The sequence below is a fragment of the Chlorocebus sabaeus genome, chromosome 14 (assembly GCF_047675955.1).
Source record: "Chlorocebus sabaeus isolate Y175 chromosome 14, mChlSab1.0.hap1, whole genome shotgun sequence".
Lineage (NCBI taxonomy): Eukaryota > Metazoa > Chordata > Mammalia > Primates > Cercopithecidae > Chlorocebus > Chlorocebus sabaeus.
In genome coordinates this window covers 73,393,527-73,411,383 of record NC_132917.1, presented here as the reverse complement: position 1 = coordinate 73,411,383, position 17,857 = coordinate 73,393,527, and the positions used below count along the sequence as shown (strand labels likewise).

The window sequence follows — 17,857 nt, the reverse complement described above, 5'->3', positions numbered from 1 at the left end:
GCCTATAATCGCAGCTACTCAGGAGGCTAAGGCAGGAGAACTGCTTGAATCTAGGAGGCAGAGGCTGCAGTGAGCTGAGACTGTGCCACTGTACTCCAGCCTGGGTGACAAAGCAAGACTCTGTCTCAAAAAAACCAAAAACCAAAAACCAAAAACCAAAAAAACAAAAAACCCACAAAAAAATAACCATTTTTAAGCGTACAGTTCAGTGGCATTAAGTACATTCACACTGTTATACAACCATCACCATCATCTACCTCCAGAACTTATTCATCTTCCCAGACTTAAACTCTGTCCCCATTAAATAGTAACTTCCCAGTCCCCCTACCCCCAGCCCCTGGTAAACACAGTTCACTTTGTGTCTCTATGAAGCTGACTTTTCTAGGTACCTCATATAAGCAGACTGGCTTATTTCAACTGGCCTAATGTCTTCAGAGTTCATCCATGTTGTAGCATGTATCAGAATTTCATTCCTCTTTAAGGCTGAATAATACTCCATGACACATATATGTCACATTTTGTTATCCATTCATAGATCAATAGACATTTGGGTTGTTTCCACCTCTTGGCCATTGTGAATAATGCTGTTATGAACATGGGCATACAAATAGCTCTTCAAGATCCTACTTTCACTTTTTGGGGTATATATTTAAAAGTGGAATTACTGGATCATACTATAATTCTATGTGTAATTTTTTGAGGAACAGCCACAATATTTTGTATAATGGCTATACCATTTTACATTCCACCAGCAATAAGCAGTGGTTCCAATTTCTCCACATCCCCGACAACACTGATAATTTCCCTTTATTTGCTTGTTTTTTAAAATAACAGTGATTCCAATGGGTGTGAAGGGGTATCTTACTACGGTTTTGATTGGCATTTCCCTCATGATTAATGATGTAGAGAAGATTTTCACGTGCTTATTGGCTATTTGCACATCTTCCTTGAAGAAATGTTCATCAAATTCTGTGCCCATTTATCAATCAGATTGTTTGGGTTATTGTTGTTGAGTTGTAAGAGTTCTTTACATATTTTAGATATTAATCCCTCATCAGATACATGATTTGCAAATATTTTCTCCTGTGAGTCACCTTTTCATTCTGTTGACTGGATTTTGTATACAAAAGTTCTGAATTTTGATAAAGTCTCACATATATATTTTTCTTTTGTTGCCTTTGTGTTTGTTTTTGTTTTTGTTCTTTGAGACATGGTCTCACTCTGTTGGCCAGAGTAGAGTGCAGTAGTGTAATCATAGTTCATTGCAGCCTTAAACTCCAGGGTTCAAGTGATACTCATGCCTCAGCCTTCCAAGTAGCTGAGACTACAAGCATATGCCATCATGCCTGGCTAATTTTTAATTTTTTGTAGAGACAGGGTCTTGCTACATTGCCCAGGCTGATCTCAAACTCCTGGGTTTAGGCAATCCTCCCATCTCGGCCTCCCAAAGTGCTGGCATTACAGGCATGATCCACCACACCTGGCCTGGACATTTAAATAATATAATGCAGCAACTCTGGAAATCAGATTCTATTTCCATTCCAAGGTTTGGTATTGTTGCTTTATGTTGTTTTAATAACTTCTCTAAACTAATTCTGTAAAGTCTATATTCTCTGTTATATATGGCCATTGAAGTTACTACTCAATTAGTTTAGTGATCAGCTAATGCCTGAACAGAAATTTCCTTAAATGCCTAGAACCAATAAATCTCCCAGCCTTTATCAAATGGCTCCATGCATATGTTGGGATGTACCTTCAACACTAACCTAGGCAGCTGCCAACTCTACCTTAGCCTTCCCTTTTCTTCTTGTACAGACCCTCCTCAAGGTCAGCCAGAGATAAGACCTAGTGCCTTGGGTCTTTCCCAAGCATACACAGGCCTATGCATGTATGGGGTCTCACAGAGTCTTAGGAATATGTCAGAGCCTTTCAAAGAATCTATCAACATCTTATCCTCAAGTTTTCCTTTTAAGCTTTTCAGTTAGTTTACTGTTTACCTCAACTGTTAGTCCTCACCTCAGCCACTATGATATTAAAATACTTGTCTGTAAATGTTTTTGATAAACATCTTTCCCTCCCTTTCACCAGAGGCCTTTAGCACTGGATGGCTCCCAGTCAGGTCAAGTAAAGGTAAGCCTTTGAGAGGAATCTTCCATGGAACCACTAGACACATCAAATTTTAACAATTCTTTGGGAAAGAAGTTTTAAAAGAGGCCAGCTCCATTTTGCATCCTCTGGTCTTGGAAAAGAAAGCTATATTTCTTAAGTCTATCACTGAGCTGAGGTACTGGGAATGGGACTAGGACAAGTTAAAATGCCAACGCTTACTGTTCTTAGTGGGATTTGGCCATTTTTCTTGAATAAATACTCCCTGGGTTGCCATTACGACTGGTTTATTTGCAGACATTTATCTCTTTCTTTGGATGGCTATTTCCTTTGCCCTTGTTTTTTGTCGCCCTTGTTGTTTGGATCTTATGAGTTCTATTATTTACTTATTCTCAACTGAAGAACAATTATTTGGCCCAAATATTTTCTAACAATGATGTATGTCTTGCTCCTGGCCCCAAACTCTAATTGGCTCCTCTCATATCTATAGATGCACAACATATTCATAGAAAATGGCCAGGAATTAGAACAATTCCTAGGCTTTCATCCAGTGTAGGTCTACTGGTCTAAGAAAGGATTGTTTTCTATTTCCAACTTCCTCACTCTCAGAATAGATGAAGAACATGAAAAAACAATCTCAAGTGTATATGGCAACTAGATCTCTTTTTGTCTTACTGATGCATACAGTACTTTATTACAGAAAATGTATGTCTCAGGATATGGGGTGCCAGTCCTGAGTCATTTTCTTCTCCCATCACCTACACTATTCAATCTTTAAGTTAATCTCTCCAACCAGATGGAAGTGTTAGTGATGTCTATGGATAGCAGGACACAGGAGGCCTCAGAACTGGGCGACAGAGCAAGACTCCGTCTCAAAAAAAAAAAAAAAAAGAAAGTACTGGCACATCTGACCAGGTTTCTACTGTTTACAGACATTCTGTCTTCTGAACTGTAAGTAAGTGGGATAGAAGATTTTCCTACCTACAATTAATTAAGTGAACTTGTTTTCTTTCTGGTAGCCGTTAACAGTGTTTTTAAAACCATAGCCTTGCAAGGAGTAAACATTTCATTTATGGCTATAAACTTAACAATTAATCTTAACTTTTGGTGAGTATTTTTGTGGTCCTTTTTTTTTTTTCAATGCTATCATTGTGAGAAATTAGGCGAGGTTATATCAGAAGCTTTAATGCAGTTACTATCAGAAGCTAGTTTGGTTCTCTTTCAGACAAAAGTAACAAAAATGTTTGCCTAAGACCAGGAACAACTTCTCCTTTCTTTGTAATTTCTACACATATATTGATATTTATAGATAATCATGGAAAAAACAATTTGTCTAAAGTAAACCAAGTCATCTCCTGTGGACAACTCAAAACACTGTCCCACCAATCAAAACGCTACACCACACCAACTCTGCACCCTTAACTTAAAATCTTCTATAAGAAATATTTACCTAGTGCCTCCACAGGGTACTATTCATTTCCTAACTCTGCAGCTCCTCTGTAGTGGATTCACAGAGATGCTGCAGGATATTTTAAAATTCTAGGGAAAGGACAGTGATAAACTACTAGCTCAAGGTCAAAGTGTCAACATCAGATAGTGTTATGTTCCTTTCAATGCTGTTGTGCCTTGGCAAAAGCTGGATTTTTGGCAGCTGCTGTAATAAAAAGCAGAAAATAAGAGAGGGTCCAACCTCATCTCATGGTTTGAGAAGCTGCATAGTGTCCAACAGCTACACACATGTCATTAGTAAGTAATCGTGGTTATTTATGAACAAATTCTTTTTTCAAAAACCAAAACCAAAAATAAATAACAAATTTGTTAAATTAGTTGTTAGATCAAAACAATTAGTATTTATGTCCTAATTCCTTAGTTGCTATTTGAAAAAAATAATTGCTTATTATACATAAAGCGGAGAAAATAAATCAATGAAACACTAAGGGTGCTGTGAACCAAGAAAGCTTAGAAACTTTGCCCTAGATAGAGCCCACTAACCCAAATAATGATCCATACAATTTCCTTCATCAAATATTTATAAATGCCTATGTGTATATAATATATCTGATCAAATAACTTATCTATCTGAACCAGAGATCAATGTATGAAAAGTTCCATATTTCACTGAAAAATTAAAGAGCACTGGATTTTTGTCACTACAGAATCAACTAGCCAATACACAAATAAAATTTCAAATAATAAAACTTTGAATAATTTCTGCATAATACCTGAATGGGAGCTTTCAACGGTGGTATCTGATTTGGAATCCGGAGATGGAGGAATTTGTCTTAATTGTGGAACATAATACATCTTCGTACTACCAGAAGGCTTATATGGCAATAATAAAGGCTGACCTAAGGAGGTAAAAATCAGAACAATTAATAAGAAAAACATTTATTAATTCACTGAACAAATATGGAATGCCTTCTATGTTTCAGGCAGTGCTCATGACTTTTGGAATTTATGAGTGAACAAAGAGAAATGTATTTCTGCCTTCAAGAAGAATGAGAATTCTAGAGGAGGAAAATATACAGTAAATAATTAACATACTAAATGAGTAAATTATCTAGCATTTTAATAAATTATAAGTGATACAGAGAAAATACAGAAATGCTGAGGGTAATTAGGAATACAGGAGAAATTGAGGTTTAAATGCAGGGGAAACAGTTTAAGTAGGATGGTAGGAATAGGTTTCATTGAGATGACTTTTTAGCAATCCATTCCATATATAAATGACTCTAACTAAAAAACATCTTATCTTACATTGAACCGTAACCTGGTCATAATCAAGCCCTTATACTGGTCTTATTTTGCTTCCAGAGTCACAGACAGTAAGTCTAATTCTCATCTGTGTGACAGGGCTTCAAAACATAGTTTCCACTGCAAGAGTATGAATTTTCAATATTAAGAAAATACATAAAAGTAAAAATTACAAGGTGCTACCACTGAAGGATAATTATTATTAACATTTTAATGTATATCTTACCCATCTTTTCCTGTTGTTTGTTTACAAAGTGTCTGCATATAGTACGCGTAATTTGAAATTCAGCTTTTCTATTTTCTATTTAAAATAAAAATATTCATTTTACTTCCTATTCTTCACATTTGTATGGTTAAACCACAGATTAAACATAGTCAACTCTTAGCCTAGTGTTGAAAATGCAGGTTGTGTTAAAATGTTCAATTATAAAGAATTCTGTGAATAAAGATTTTCCCGTTTATACTTATTCTTCCCCATCACCCATCTGAGGTAAATTCTTTTTACAAAGTGAAAAATTACACCCTTCGTGAAGTTTTTAAAAAGGTACTGACTGCTAAATTGCTTATTAATATGTCTGTGACAATTTACTCTTCCTCCAACAGCACATGTAGAGTCATTAAGAAACGATTAATTGCTAATAGGGGTAAAAGGAATCTCATTTTAAAAATATGCCCTCATCTTACTATTATGGACTTTTTTTTTTCTATATAATAGTTTTTCTTTCATGATTGGTAGAAACTGTCAAATATGCCCTCGTGTCCAACTTCCCTCCCTCCTTACATCTATACATCTATATATACTTCCAATCTCCCTCACAGCCATGTGTGAACGTGTGGGTAACTTTGATCAGTCCGTGGGAAGAGTGCGAGAATGTGTGCAACTTCTAGGCATTCCCGTAAAGTTATCCCATTAAAGCCCCCCACTTCCTAGATACTGCAGATCATGATAGCGGTAGCAGTTACTCTAGAACCAGAAACGGAAGTCACACTTCCAGAGATGGAAGGATGACAGAGCCACCAGACATGCAACTCAGCTATCTGCTCTAGACTACTTACCTGTAATTTAGGGTTTCTGTGATAAAATAGTTATACCATAACCTAAAGTAATAAGAAACGCAATTCCCAGGAAAGTCTTGGTGGTGTGCTGGAATCAGAACCAGCTGACTTGGGGGTATGCAACCTAGTAAGACACCAGCCGAAATGGCCAAGGGAAACACTTGTGCCACTCCATACCCAAACCCAGACAGCACAGCTTGCAGTTCCAGGAGAGGCTCCTTCCTTTCACTTGGGAAGATGGAAGATTAAACAGGCCTTTGTCTTGCAACCTGGATACCAGCTCAGCCACAGTATGATAGAGATGCCAGGCAGAGTCCTGAGGCCTCCATTCCATGACCTAGCTCCTGGACAACATTTCTAGACACACCCTGGGCCAGAAAGGAACCTGCTGCCTTGAAGGACCCAGTCCTGGTAGGATTCATCACCTGCTGACTAAAGAATACCTGGGTCCTGAATAGTCAGCAGTGGTAGCCAGGCAGTATCACCTGGGTAAAACTCAGAGATGTGCTGGCCTCAGGTGTGACCCAGCAATTTCCCAGCAATGGTGGCTACGAGGAGAGACTCCCTTTGCTTGAGAAAAGGAGAGGGAAGATTAAATAGGACTTTGTTTTGCAGCTTAGGTGCCAGCTCAGCCACAGAGGAGTAGAGTACAAAGTAGGCTCCAGGAGTTCCTGATTCCAGGTGTTGGCTTGTGGATGTCATTTCCGGACCTGCCCTGGGCCAGAAGGGAGCCCACAGCCCTGAGGGGAGAGTCCTAGGCCTAGAAGCATTCACCCAAGCTGACAAAAGAGCCCTTGGGCTTTGAATGAATATCAGTGGTAGGCAGCCAGTACTCATCACAAGCCTGGGGCAGTGGTGGCCACGGGGAGTGAATTCTGTTTGTGGGAAAAAGAGGAAAGAAGGGGAAGAACTTTTTGTCTTGTGGCATAGATGTCAGTTCAGCCACAGCAGAATAAAGCACTAAGGTTTCTGACTTCAGGTCATGGCTCCAAGACAGCAATTCTGGACCTGCCTAGGGCCAAGGGGAAATCGCCACCCTGAAGGAAAGCACACAAGACTGCCTGGCTTTGCCACCTGCTGATTGCAGAGCCCCAGGGCCTTGAACAAACATAGGCAGTATCCAGGAAGTGGTTCCTGTAGACCTCAGGCGTGACCCAGTGTTTGCTGGCTTCAGGTCTGACCCAGAACAGTCCCACTGGTGGTGGCCACAGGGGTGGTTGTGTCACACCAGCTCCAAGCAGCTCAGCACAGAGAGAGAGACTCCATTCCTTTGGAAGAAAGTAAAGGAAGAGAACAAGAGTCTCTACCTGGTAATCCAGAGAATTATTCTGGATCTTATTAAAAACCTCTGATATGGTTTGTCTCTGAGTATCCAACCAAATCTCATCTCAAATTGTAATCCCCATATGTGGAGGCAGAGACCTGGTGGGACGTGATTAGATTATGGGTGTGGTTCCCCCACCTTGTTCTCATGATAGTGAGGGAGTTCTCATAAGATGTTGATGGTTTAAAAGTGACAGTTTCCCCTGAGTTTTTTCTCCTGCTGCCATGTAAGATGTGTCTTGCTCCCCCTTCACCTTCCGCCATGACTGTTAAGTTTCCTGAGGCCTCCCCAGTCATGTGGAACTGTGAGTCAATTAAACCTCTTTTACTTGTAAATTACCCAGTCTCAGGTAGTATCTTTAAAGCAGTGTGAAAATGAATACAAAGAACTGGTGCCAGAAGTGGGGCACTGCTATGAAGATAACCTGAATATGTGGAAGCAACTTGGGAACCGGGTAACAGGCAGAGATTGGAACAGTTTGGAGGGCTTAAGAGGAAGACAGGAAGATGTGGGAAAGTCTGGAACATCCTAGAGGCTTACTGAATGACTTTGACCAAAATGCTGACAGTGACATGGACAATGAAGTCCAGGTTGAGGTCATCTCAGATGGAGATGAGAAATTTGTTGGGAAATGGCATAAAGGTCACTTTTGCTATGCATTAGCAAAGAGACTGGCAGCATTTTGCCCCTATCCTGGAGATCTATGGAACTCTGAACTTGAAAGAGATGATTTACAGTATCGGGCGGGAGAAATTTCTAAACAGCAAAGCATTCAAGAGGTGACCTGGCTTATTCTGAAAGCATTCAGTTACGTACTTTCACAAAGAGAGGGTTTGAAATTGGAACTTATGTTTAAAAGGGAAGCAGAGTATAAAAGTTTGGGAAATTTGCAGCCTGACTATGCACTAGAAAAGAAAAACCCATTCAAGGAATTCAAGCTGGCTGCAGAAATTTGCATAAGTAACGAGGAGCCAAATGTTAGTAGCCAAGACAATGGGGAAAATGTCTCCAGGGCATGTCAGAGATCTTAATGGGAGTCCCTTTCATCCCAGGCCTGGAGGCCTAGGAGGGAAAAATGGTATTGTGGGCCAGGCCCAGGGCCCAGCTGCTCTGTGCAGCCTTGGGACTTGGTGCCCTGTGTCCCAGCTGCTCCAGCTCCATCTGTGGCTAAAAGGACAACAGTTCGGGACATTGCTTTAGAGGGTGCAAGCCCCAAGCTTTGGCAGTTTCACGTGGTGTTGGGCCTACAGGTGCACAGAAGACAAGAGTTGAGCTTTGGGAGCCTCCACCTAGATTTCAGAGGATGTATGAATGCCTGGATGTCCAGGAAGAAGTCTGCTGCAGGGGCAGAGGCCTCACGGAGAACCTCTACTAGGGCAATGCAGACTGGTAACATGGGTTGGAGCCCCATTAACAGTCCCTACTTGGGTATAGCCTAGTGGAGCTGTGAGAAGAGGGCCATCATCCTCTAGACCTCAGAATCCACCAACAGCTTGCATTGTGTACCTAGAAAAGCTGCAGGCACTAAACACCAGCTCATGACAGTAGCTGTGGGAGCTGTACCCTGCAAAACCTCAGGGGTGGAGCTGCCCAAGCCCATGGGAGCCAACTCCTTGCATCAGCATGCCCTGGATGTATGACATGGAGTCGAAGGAAATTTTGGAGCTTTAAGATTTAATGACTGCCCAGCCAGGTTTCAAACTTGCATGGGGCCTGTAACCCCTTTGTTTTAGCCAACTTCTCCCATTTGGAATGGGAACATTTATCCAATGCCTGTACCCCCACTGTATCTTGGAACTAACTTGTTTTTTATTTTACAGGTTCACAGGCAGAAGGGACCTACCTGCCTTGTCTAAGATGAGACTTTGGACTTATTTTGGGTTAATGCTGGAATGAGTTGACTCTGGGGGACTATTGGGAAGGCATGATTGGTTTTTAAATGTGAAAAGGACATGAGATTTGGGAGGGGCCGGAGTGGAATAATATGGTTTGGCTCTGTGTCCCTAGTCAAATCTCATCTCAAATTGTAATCCCCACATGTTGAGGGAGGGACCTGGTGGGATGTCATTGGATCATGGGAGCAGTTTCTCTCATGCTGTTCTTGTGATAGTGAGGGAGCACTCATGAGATCTTGATGGTTTTAACGTGGCAGTTATCCCCGAGCTTCCTCTCTCTCTCCCGCCACCATGTAAGATGTGCCTTGCTCTCCCTTCACCTTCTGCCATGATTGTTAAGTTTTCTGAGGCCTCCCCAGCCATGCAGAACTGAGTCAATTAAACCCCCTTTCTTTACAAATTAACCAGTCTTAGGTAGCATACTTACAGCAGTTTGAAAATGGACTAATACAACCTCCAAAGTGGTACCTCTACAAGTCTGCAAGAGCCACAGTGTTACTAGGCTTGAGGTGCCCCCTAATGGAGATATGGCTACAGTGACCAAAAACTCAGACCATAACACCCAACTCCCTTTGAATTCCTTGAAATCATTCCCGAGAAGGATGGGTATAAACAAAGTCAGACTGTGAAGACTACAATAAATACCTAATTCTTCAATGCTCAGACACCAACAAACATCCACAAGCTTCTCGACCATCTACGAAAACATGACCTCACCAAATGAACTAAATATGACACTAAAAACCAATCCTGGAAAAACAGAGATGTGGAACCTTTCAGACAAAGAATTCAAAATATCTGTTTTGGCTGGGTGCAGTGGCTCATGCCTGTAATTCCAACACTTTGGGAGGCCGAGGCAGGCAGATCACCTGAGGTCAGGAGTTCGAGACCAGCCTGGACAACATGGTGAAACCCCATCTCTACTAAAAATACAAAAATTAGCCGGGTGTGGTGGTGTACCCCTGTAGTCCCAGCTCCTCGGGAGGGTGAGGCAGGAGAACTGCTTGAACCCAGGGGGCAGAGGCTGCAGTGAGCCAAGAATGCACCACTGTACTCCATCCTTGGCGACAGAGCAAGAGTCCATCTCAAAAAAAAAAAATCTGCTTTGAGGAAACTCAAAGAAATTCAAGATAACACAGAGAAAGAACTCAGAATCCTATAAGATAAATTTAACAAAAAGAATAAAGCTAAACCTCTATATTTCATCATATACAAAATCAAATCAAAATGGATTAAAGATTTAAATCTAAGACCTCAAGCTATGAAACTACTAGAAGAAAACATTGGGAAAACTCTCTAGGACATTAAAGATTAGCAAAGATTTATTGAGTTATATCCCACATGCAGAGGTTACCAAAGCAAAAACAGACAAATGGGATCACATCAAGTTAAAAAGCTTCCACATAGCAAAGGAAACAACAGTGAAGAGACAAACCACAGAATAGGAGGAAATACTTGCAAACTATCCATCTGACAAGGGATTAGTAGCTATAATGTATAAAGAACTGAAACAACTCTATAGGAAAAAAATCTAATAATCCAATTTAACAATGAGCAAAAGATCTGAACAAACATTTCTCAAAACAAGACATATAAACGGCAAACAGGCATATGAAAAGGTGTTCAACATCAGTGATCACCAGAGAATTGCAAAGCAAAACTACAATGAGATACCATCTCACCCCAGTTAAAACGGTTTTATTCAAAAGATATACAATAAATGTTGGCAAGAATGTGGAGAAAAGGGAATTCTCGTACACTATTGCTGGGAATGTAAATTAGTACAACCACTATAGAGAACAGTTAGTTCGGAGATTCCTCAAAAAACTACAATTAGAGCTAACACATGATCCAGCAATCCCACTGCTAGGTATATAACCAAAGTAAGTAAATCAGTATGTCAAAGAGATAAATCTGCACCCCATGTTTATTGCAGCACTGTCCACAATAGCCAAAATTTAGAAGCAACCTAAGTGTCCATCAATAGATTAATGGGTAAATTAACCTGTTACATATATACAACGTAGTACATACACACAAAGGCAGTACATATACACAATGGAATACTATTCAGTCATAAAAAATAATGAGATCCTGTCATTTGCAGCAACATGGACAAACATAGACAGAAAAATGGCTACCAGAGGCTGGGAAGGGTAGTGAGTGGTGTGGGGGAAGTGAGGATTGTTAATGGGTATAAAAATACAGTTAGATAATCAGTAAGACATAGTATTTGATAGCACAACAGGGCCTACAGTCAATAATTCATTGTACATTTTAAAATAACCAAAAGACAGCTAGGCGTGGTGGCTCATATCTATAATCCAGCACTTTGGGAGGCCAAGGTGGGCAGATCACTTGAGGTCAGGAGTTCGAGATCAGCCTGGCCAACATGGTGAAATCCTGTCTCTACTAAAAATACAAAATTTAGCCAGGCATGGTGGCAGGCACCTGTAATCCCAGCTACTCAGGAGTCTGAGGCAGAGAATTGCTTGAACCAAGGAGGCAGAGGTTGCAGTGAGCTGAGATCATCCCACTGTACTCCAGCCTGGGTGACAAAGCAAGACTCCATCTCAAAATAAAATAAAATAAAATAAAATAACAAAAATAATGTAACTGGACTGTTTGTTAACACAAAGAATGGATAAATGCTTGAGGTGATGGATATCCCATTTACCTTGATGGGATTATTATACATTATATGCCTATATCAAAATAGCTCATGTACCTCATAAATATCTATGTCTACTATGTACCCAGAAGAATTAAAAATAAAAATAAATTTGTAAAGATAAATCAAGCAGTTCAAAAGAACAGTTCCATTAGAACTTTGTGCAGAATGACTTTAGAGTATAAATGTATGTGGGAATACATGATAACTTTACAATATTCACCCTTCCATCCTAGAATCATACCTTTCTTTTAATTTAGTCAATTATTATTTTCTATCTCTACAAAAGGATTAAAGTTTCCTGCATTAGGTCATTTAAAATTTTTGTTTTGGTTATTTCTAAGCATTTCATAGGGTTGTATTGCTCATATGATTATGAATTTTGAATACAGCTACCATTTCTCACGGCTAAAAACCTTCAGTTCCTTCCATTTATCCTTATTTTTAGAGACCACGGTTTTCTCTTATATCCTGTCACCATTTCTAGATGGACTCCTAGTCACTCGTCTCTAGTTAATAAAACCCAAATCCCTCTAGACTGATTCTGATTGTCCTGGAGTAGAATTAGCTCTCCTTCTCTGGAAACAATACTCTTTTTTGGCGGGGGGAGAGGAAGTCTCCCTCTGTCGCCCAGGCTGGAGTGCGTTGGCACGATCTCTGCTTACGGCAACCTCCGCCTCCCAGGTTCAAGCAACTATCCTGCCTCAGCCTCCCGAGTAGCTGGGATTACAGGCATGCGCCACCATGCCCAGCTAATTTTTGTATTTTCAGTAGAGATGAGGTTTCACCATGTTAGCTAGGCTGGTCTCAAACTCCTGACCTCAGGTGATCCACCCTCCTCGGCCTCCCAAAGTGCTGGGATTACAGGTGTGAGCCACCACGCCTGGCCAGAAACAATAATCTTTATATTACTTAGAACTGTGTCACCATCTTTGGCAACTCTATCATTCTGATAACTTATTTTGGCAATGAATTCCGTATTGTTAGTAGCCTGCTTCTAAGGAAGAAATTCACTTCCAAGCGAAGGAAATGAGACAAAAGGTTGATGCCTAAAGGGATTGCCTGTCCTTATCCATGCCGTATGAACCACAACTATGCTAAACCTAAAATATAAATAAATAAAGTGAGTGAGCTATTTACTGAAAAGTGTTATGGCATAAGCTGGGGAACACCACTTTCTGAGTCTACAATGCTTTCTTACGGCATATGGGATATGCTCTGAACCATAGACGGTACTTGCCTACACCGAGTACCAGATGGAACGCATGCATTTGGGAACAAAGAAGCTTTTTAAGAAGTTTTTGCTTTCAACCTTTGTGACTATAAGTGTTGTTAAATGGAAGATCTTAGAAATAAGAAAGGGACAATTCTACTAGGGACAGGAGCCACCTAGCTACTTAATTAACATTTTTTATATCACTACAGCAAAACACAGAGCAGCATACAGAGTGCTGACTAAATCTATGATTGACCTGAATTATCCAGAAGAAATAAGGTTACTTTTAAAAAGGAGTATGATTAACACCTAGAGGTATTAATTTCTATCACTGGGCATGGCAAAGTGACCTCTAAAGAAAGTCCAGTCAAGGAATTAATAAAAAATGACCTAGGCCAGGCGCAGTGGCTCATGCCTGTAATCCCAGCACTTTGGGAGGCCAAGGTGGGCGGATCACGAGGTCAAGAGATGGAGATCATCCTGGCCAACATGGTGAAACTCCATCTCTACTAAAAATACAAAAATTAGCTGGGCATGGTGGTGCACACTTACAGTCCCAGCTACTTGGGAGGCTGAGGCAGGAGAATCCTTGAACCTGGGAGGTGCAGGTTGTAGTGAGCCAAGATCACGCCACTGCACTCCAGCCTGGAGATGGAGCGAGACCCCGTCTCAAAAAAAAAAAAAAAATGACCTCAACCTTAGTCTGAGACAACTTAGGAATATTTGTACCACTCTATCAGGCAAAAAGAAAAAAGAAAAAAAAAAAAAAAAGCTGTAGCCTCCAATTCTATTTGGTCATTGCTGTAGTTATTGTTAGAATCTGATTTATTAATTTTCTTTCTCCATCGGTGTATATGAAGTTTGACAGCAATGGCTGAATCTGCCACGTAGCTCACAGGTTGGAGAAAATTAACAGCAACGATTGGACAAAATTACAATGGACCCAGAGCAGAAATGACTATCACATGGAGATGGATCTGAGACAAATAAAGAACTTTTTGAAGTTTTTTGAAGTCCTCAAAAACTTTGTTTGGATGTAGTAGTCTTAAGGTTACACTGGACTGCCTGTCTAGGGGAAGAAGTGAATACATAGCAAATAATGGCTGCTTCCGGGAAAGGAAAAAAGCACTAGAAAGGGGTAGAGGAACCTGTTAATTCAGAGTAATGGGTAAGCAGTCATGTAGTTAACATGCAATTCTTTGTACCTTAAAATGTTTTGTACCAAAAAAAAAAAAAAACCTCATAAAATTTTACTTTTGACCCACAGTGTTGAAAATAATAATTAGTAAACTAAATAATATTAATCCTTTGATAAAAAGTTTATATGAACCATAAATCATAGCCTCTATAAATTCATCCATTTGAGGACCGCAGAGGTTTAAAACATGCTTTTTTTTTTTTTGGAGACGGAGTCTCTCTCTATCGCCTAGACTGGAGTGCAGTGGCGCAATCTCGATTCACTGCAAGCTCCACCTCCCGGGTTCATGCCATTCTCCTGCCTCAGCCTCCCAAGTAGCTGGGACTACAGGCGCCCGCCAAAATGCCCGGCTATTTTGTGTGTGTGTGTGTATTTTTAGTACAGATGAAGTTTCATCGTGTTAGCCAAGATGGTCTTGATCTCCTGACCTCGTGATCTGCCCGCCTCAGCCTCCCAAAGTGCTGGGATTACAGGTGTGAGCTACTGCATGCTGCTTTTACAGCTGTTTCTTCTCTTGTGTTTCTGCCACTACCATGAGAACACCACACTCTAGGATAGTTATTGACCCATTAGCCTGAGTCTCAGAAAGAAGTATCCGGAACAGACCCAAACCATTTCCGCAGCTTACAGCCAGCCCAGCCAAAGTCCAATTGACCCATAAGCCTGTGAGTAAGAAAAACAAATGTCTGCTGTTACAAACCATGGAGATTTTTTAGGTTGTTTGTTGTACTGTATCACTGTAACAACAGGTAACCAACACATAAGGATGTTCTTTATGATGATTTATTAAACTATACATATATATATATTTGGTATGCTTTAATTTCACAAGAAGAATGTTCAAGAATTATAACCATCTTAGTATATAAATGCACTTATTTAAATTCAATGCAATTTAAATGCTGAACCAAACATTTTTCTTTACATTTAGGTATATTCTATCTATATGTGTAGATGGACAACTTTTTTGTGTAAGTAGAGAAACTTAAAATGTACTTTGAGTATATTTGTCCAAAGTAGTAAATATTTTAAAAATTAGTAAAGTTTCCATCTTCATTTGAGGAAGAATGGAAACTTAATTGTTAATTTTCCTGCTACTTACTCAAAAAAGAAAATAACATACAATTTGCTCTAATTCTAAATGTTATATGGTAAAAGTACTATCAAAATATCACTGAAACTATAGCATATAAAACACTCTAAATGTTCACCTTATGGTAAAGACTGCTACCTATTCACCAACATCCATTTCTTCTTCATTTTGGAAAACACACCTAAACTACATTCCTGAAAGTGATTTGGGTTACTTCCAGACCTGGCCTGTAAACATCTCCTATATATGCTCCTCCATGCTTTCTGTTCCTTCCAGCTGACCATGAAGGTAAATCCAACATAACCTTGGGTTACGTATTTTAAAGACAACAGAGCAAGAAGTCAACCTGGGTCTCTGGTGATTGCTTTATAAGCAAGAGATAAACTGCTATTGTGTTTGCACTATCACATGCTTATGCATCTATTTGTTATAGTATTTAGTATATACATACTCTATATACACACTATATAGTAATAACATTACTATAATACAAGATAATTTATCTGCCCTTTTAAAAGCAGACCTCCATTACTTTCAAGTTGTTATGAACTCCTTGCATTTTTATTGCAAATATGAGACAAAAATAAGTTTTAACCACAAACGGCATGAGTTCTACATGTTAACTCTGCTAGAGATTAAGATAAAAATATAGTAAATCACATTCTGTTGACAGCTATGCAAATAAAAGACAGATATAATCATATGGACCCTAATTCTTAAATTAAAATTAGGTTTTCTGACTAGAAAGGCACAACCACAAATTTCTAACATAATTACACAAAAGAGCTGGTCTAACAATCTAAAATGAAATCACATTCTCTTACCATCTGTGCCACGAGAAAAAGTAACCTGCTGGACTGAAGATGATGAGGCAAACTTGACAGGAGCTTTGCGTAGTTTCTGGTTACCAGGCTCTGTAATTTCATGTCCACGATCTTCAGCATTAATAAAAATCTCAGATGAAAATAGGGTCTTTTCTGGACTTTCTGTTGTTATCTGAGTGACTGCATCAGATGACAGTTTTTCAGAGAAAGCAGAAAGTGGAGTCTTTATCTTCTTGGATAATCTAACCAAAAAAGAGAAAGAATACAGCAGGTTATCTCCTTGGCCTATTAGAAACTGAAATCTCTTTCCAAAAGTGGTTTCAGGGAATATTTAAGTAGCTATAGGAATATTTTGTGGACACATCAACGTCAAATGTTATTAAGGTAAAATTTCTGCAGTACCCTTTTTCTTTTGTTTGATACAATGTTATCACACATTTACTTTTATCTTAAAACCTACTTTTAATTTAGAATGTTAAATTATATAAGTTAGTTGAGGAAATGGTATTTTTCAGCTGAATTGAAAATACATTTTTTTAAATTACTAGATGTCCACTATAAATTAGGGGACTATGCTAAATACACACAGTGTACAAAGATAAACAAGAAACAGAGCATTCCATCAAGGAGTTCTGGGAGAACCAGGAGTTTTCAAGGTTGTAGTTATATCTTGAGATCACAGGGAATTAATATTAAAACAGAGTGGAGCAAGTAAATAACTGAATACATAAATAATTAGAAAGAAGCAGCAAATTTTGCTTAAGAAGAAGTCCAGATAACAGAGTGGATACCTCCCACCAAAGAAGGTTAAGCTTAATCTTCCCCTCCTCCTTTGTGTATGCACTGAACTGAGTGACTGGATTTCAAAACACAGAGTATAAGAAGGGAAAAATAGTAACGTATTTCCATGGTGGAGACACCTAGCAAGCACTGCCTTATCCAAGTGATCAGTTAACATCACCAGTGATGATGTGGATACTACATATGCAACCTAGGCAATGCCATTCCAGACACAGGAATGGGCAATTCCACAATGAAGACACAAAAGCAATTGCAACGAAAGCAAAAGCTAACAAATGGGATCTCATTAAATGTAAGAGCTTCTGCATAGCAAAAGCAAAATTATCAACAGAGTAAACAGACAACCTACAGAATGGAAGAAAATATTTGCAAACTATGCATCTGATAAAGGTTTAGTATCCAGCATTTATAAGCAACCTAGTGGGCAAAGGATATGAACAGACATTTTTAAAAAGATATATATGTGGCCACCACGCATAAGAAAAAAGCTCAATATCACTGATTACATAAATGCAAATCAAAACCACAATGAGATACCATTTCACACCAATCAGAATGGCTGTTATAAAAAAGTCAAAATATAACAGATGCTGTCAAGGTTGCAGAGAAAAGGGAGTAGCTGTACACTGTTTGTGGGAGTGTAAATTAGTTCAACCACTGTAGAAAGCAGTGTGGCAATTCCTCAGAGAGCTAAAGACAAAACTACCATTTGACTCAGCAATCCATTGCTGTGTACATACCCTAAGAAATATAAATCATTCTACCATAAAGACACACGCACACAAATGTTCATTATAGTACTATTCACAATAACAAATACATGAACCAACTTAAATGCTCCATAAATGACAAACTGGATAAAGAAAATGTGGTACATTTACACCATGGAATACTATGCAGCCATATAAAAGAACAAGAT

The 17,857-nt window shown here is 39.3% G+C and overlaps 1 protein-coding gene across 6 annotated transcripts in view; it reads right to left on the bottom strand.

Moving 5' to 3' along the window:
• ALMS1 (ALMS1 centrosome and basal body associated protein) overlaps window positions 1–17,857 on the bottom strand; it is a 228,773-nt gene that overhangs the window by 70,738 nt on the left and 140,178 nt on the right. For all 6 annotated transcript variants that reach the window (XR_012095364.1, XM_073023075.1, XM_073023076.1 and 3 more), the window contains 2 exons: window positions 16,138–16,379; window positions 4,329–4,454 (listed from right to left, as the gene is read on the bottom strand). Coding sequence is in view for 5 of the 6 variants with exons in the window: in XM_073023075.1 (XP_072879176.1) it covers window positions 4,329–4,454; window positions 16,138–16,379 (368 nt within the window). In the remaining variant the exon portion in view is untranslated. The remainder of the gene's footprint in view (window positions 1–4,328; window positions 4,455–16,137; window positions 16,380–17,857) is intronic.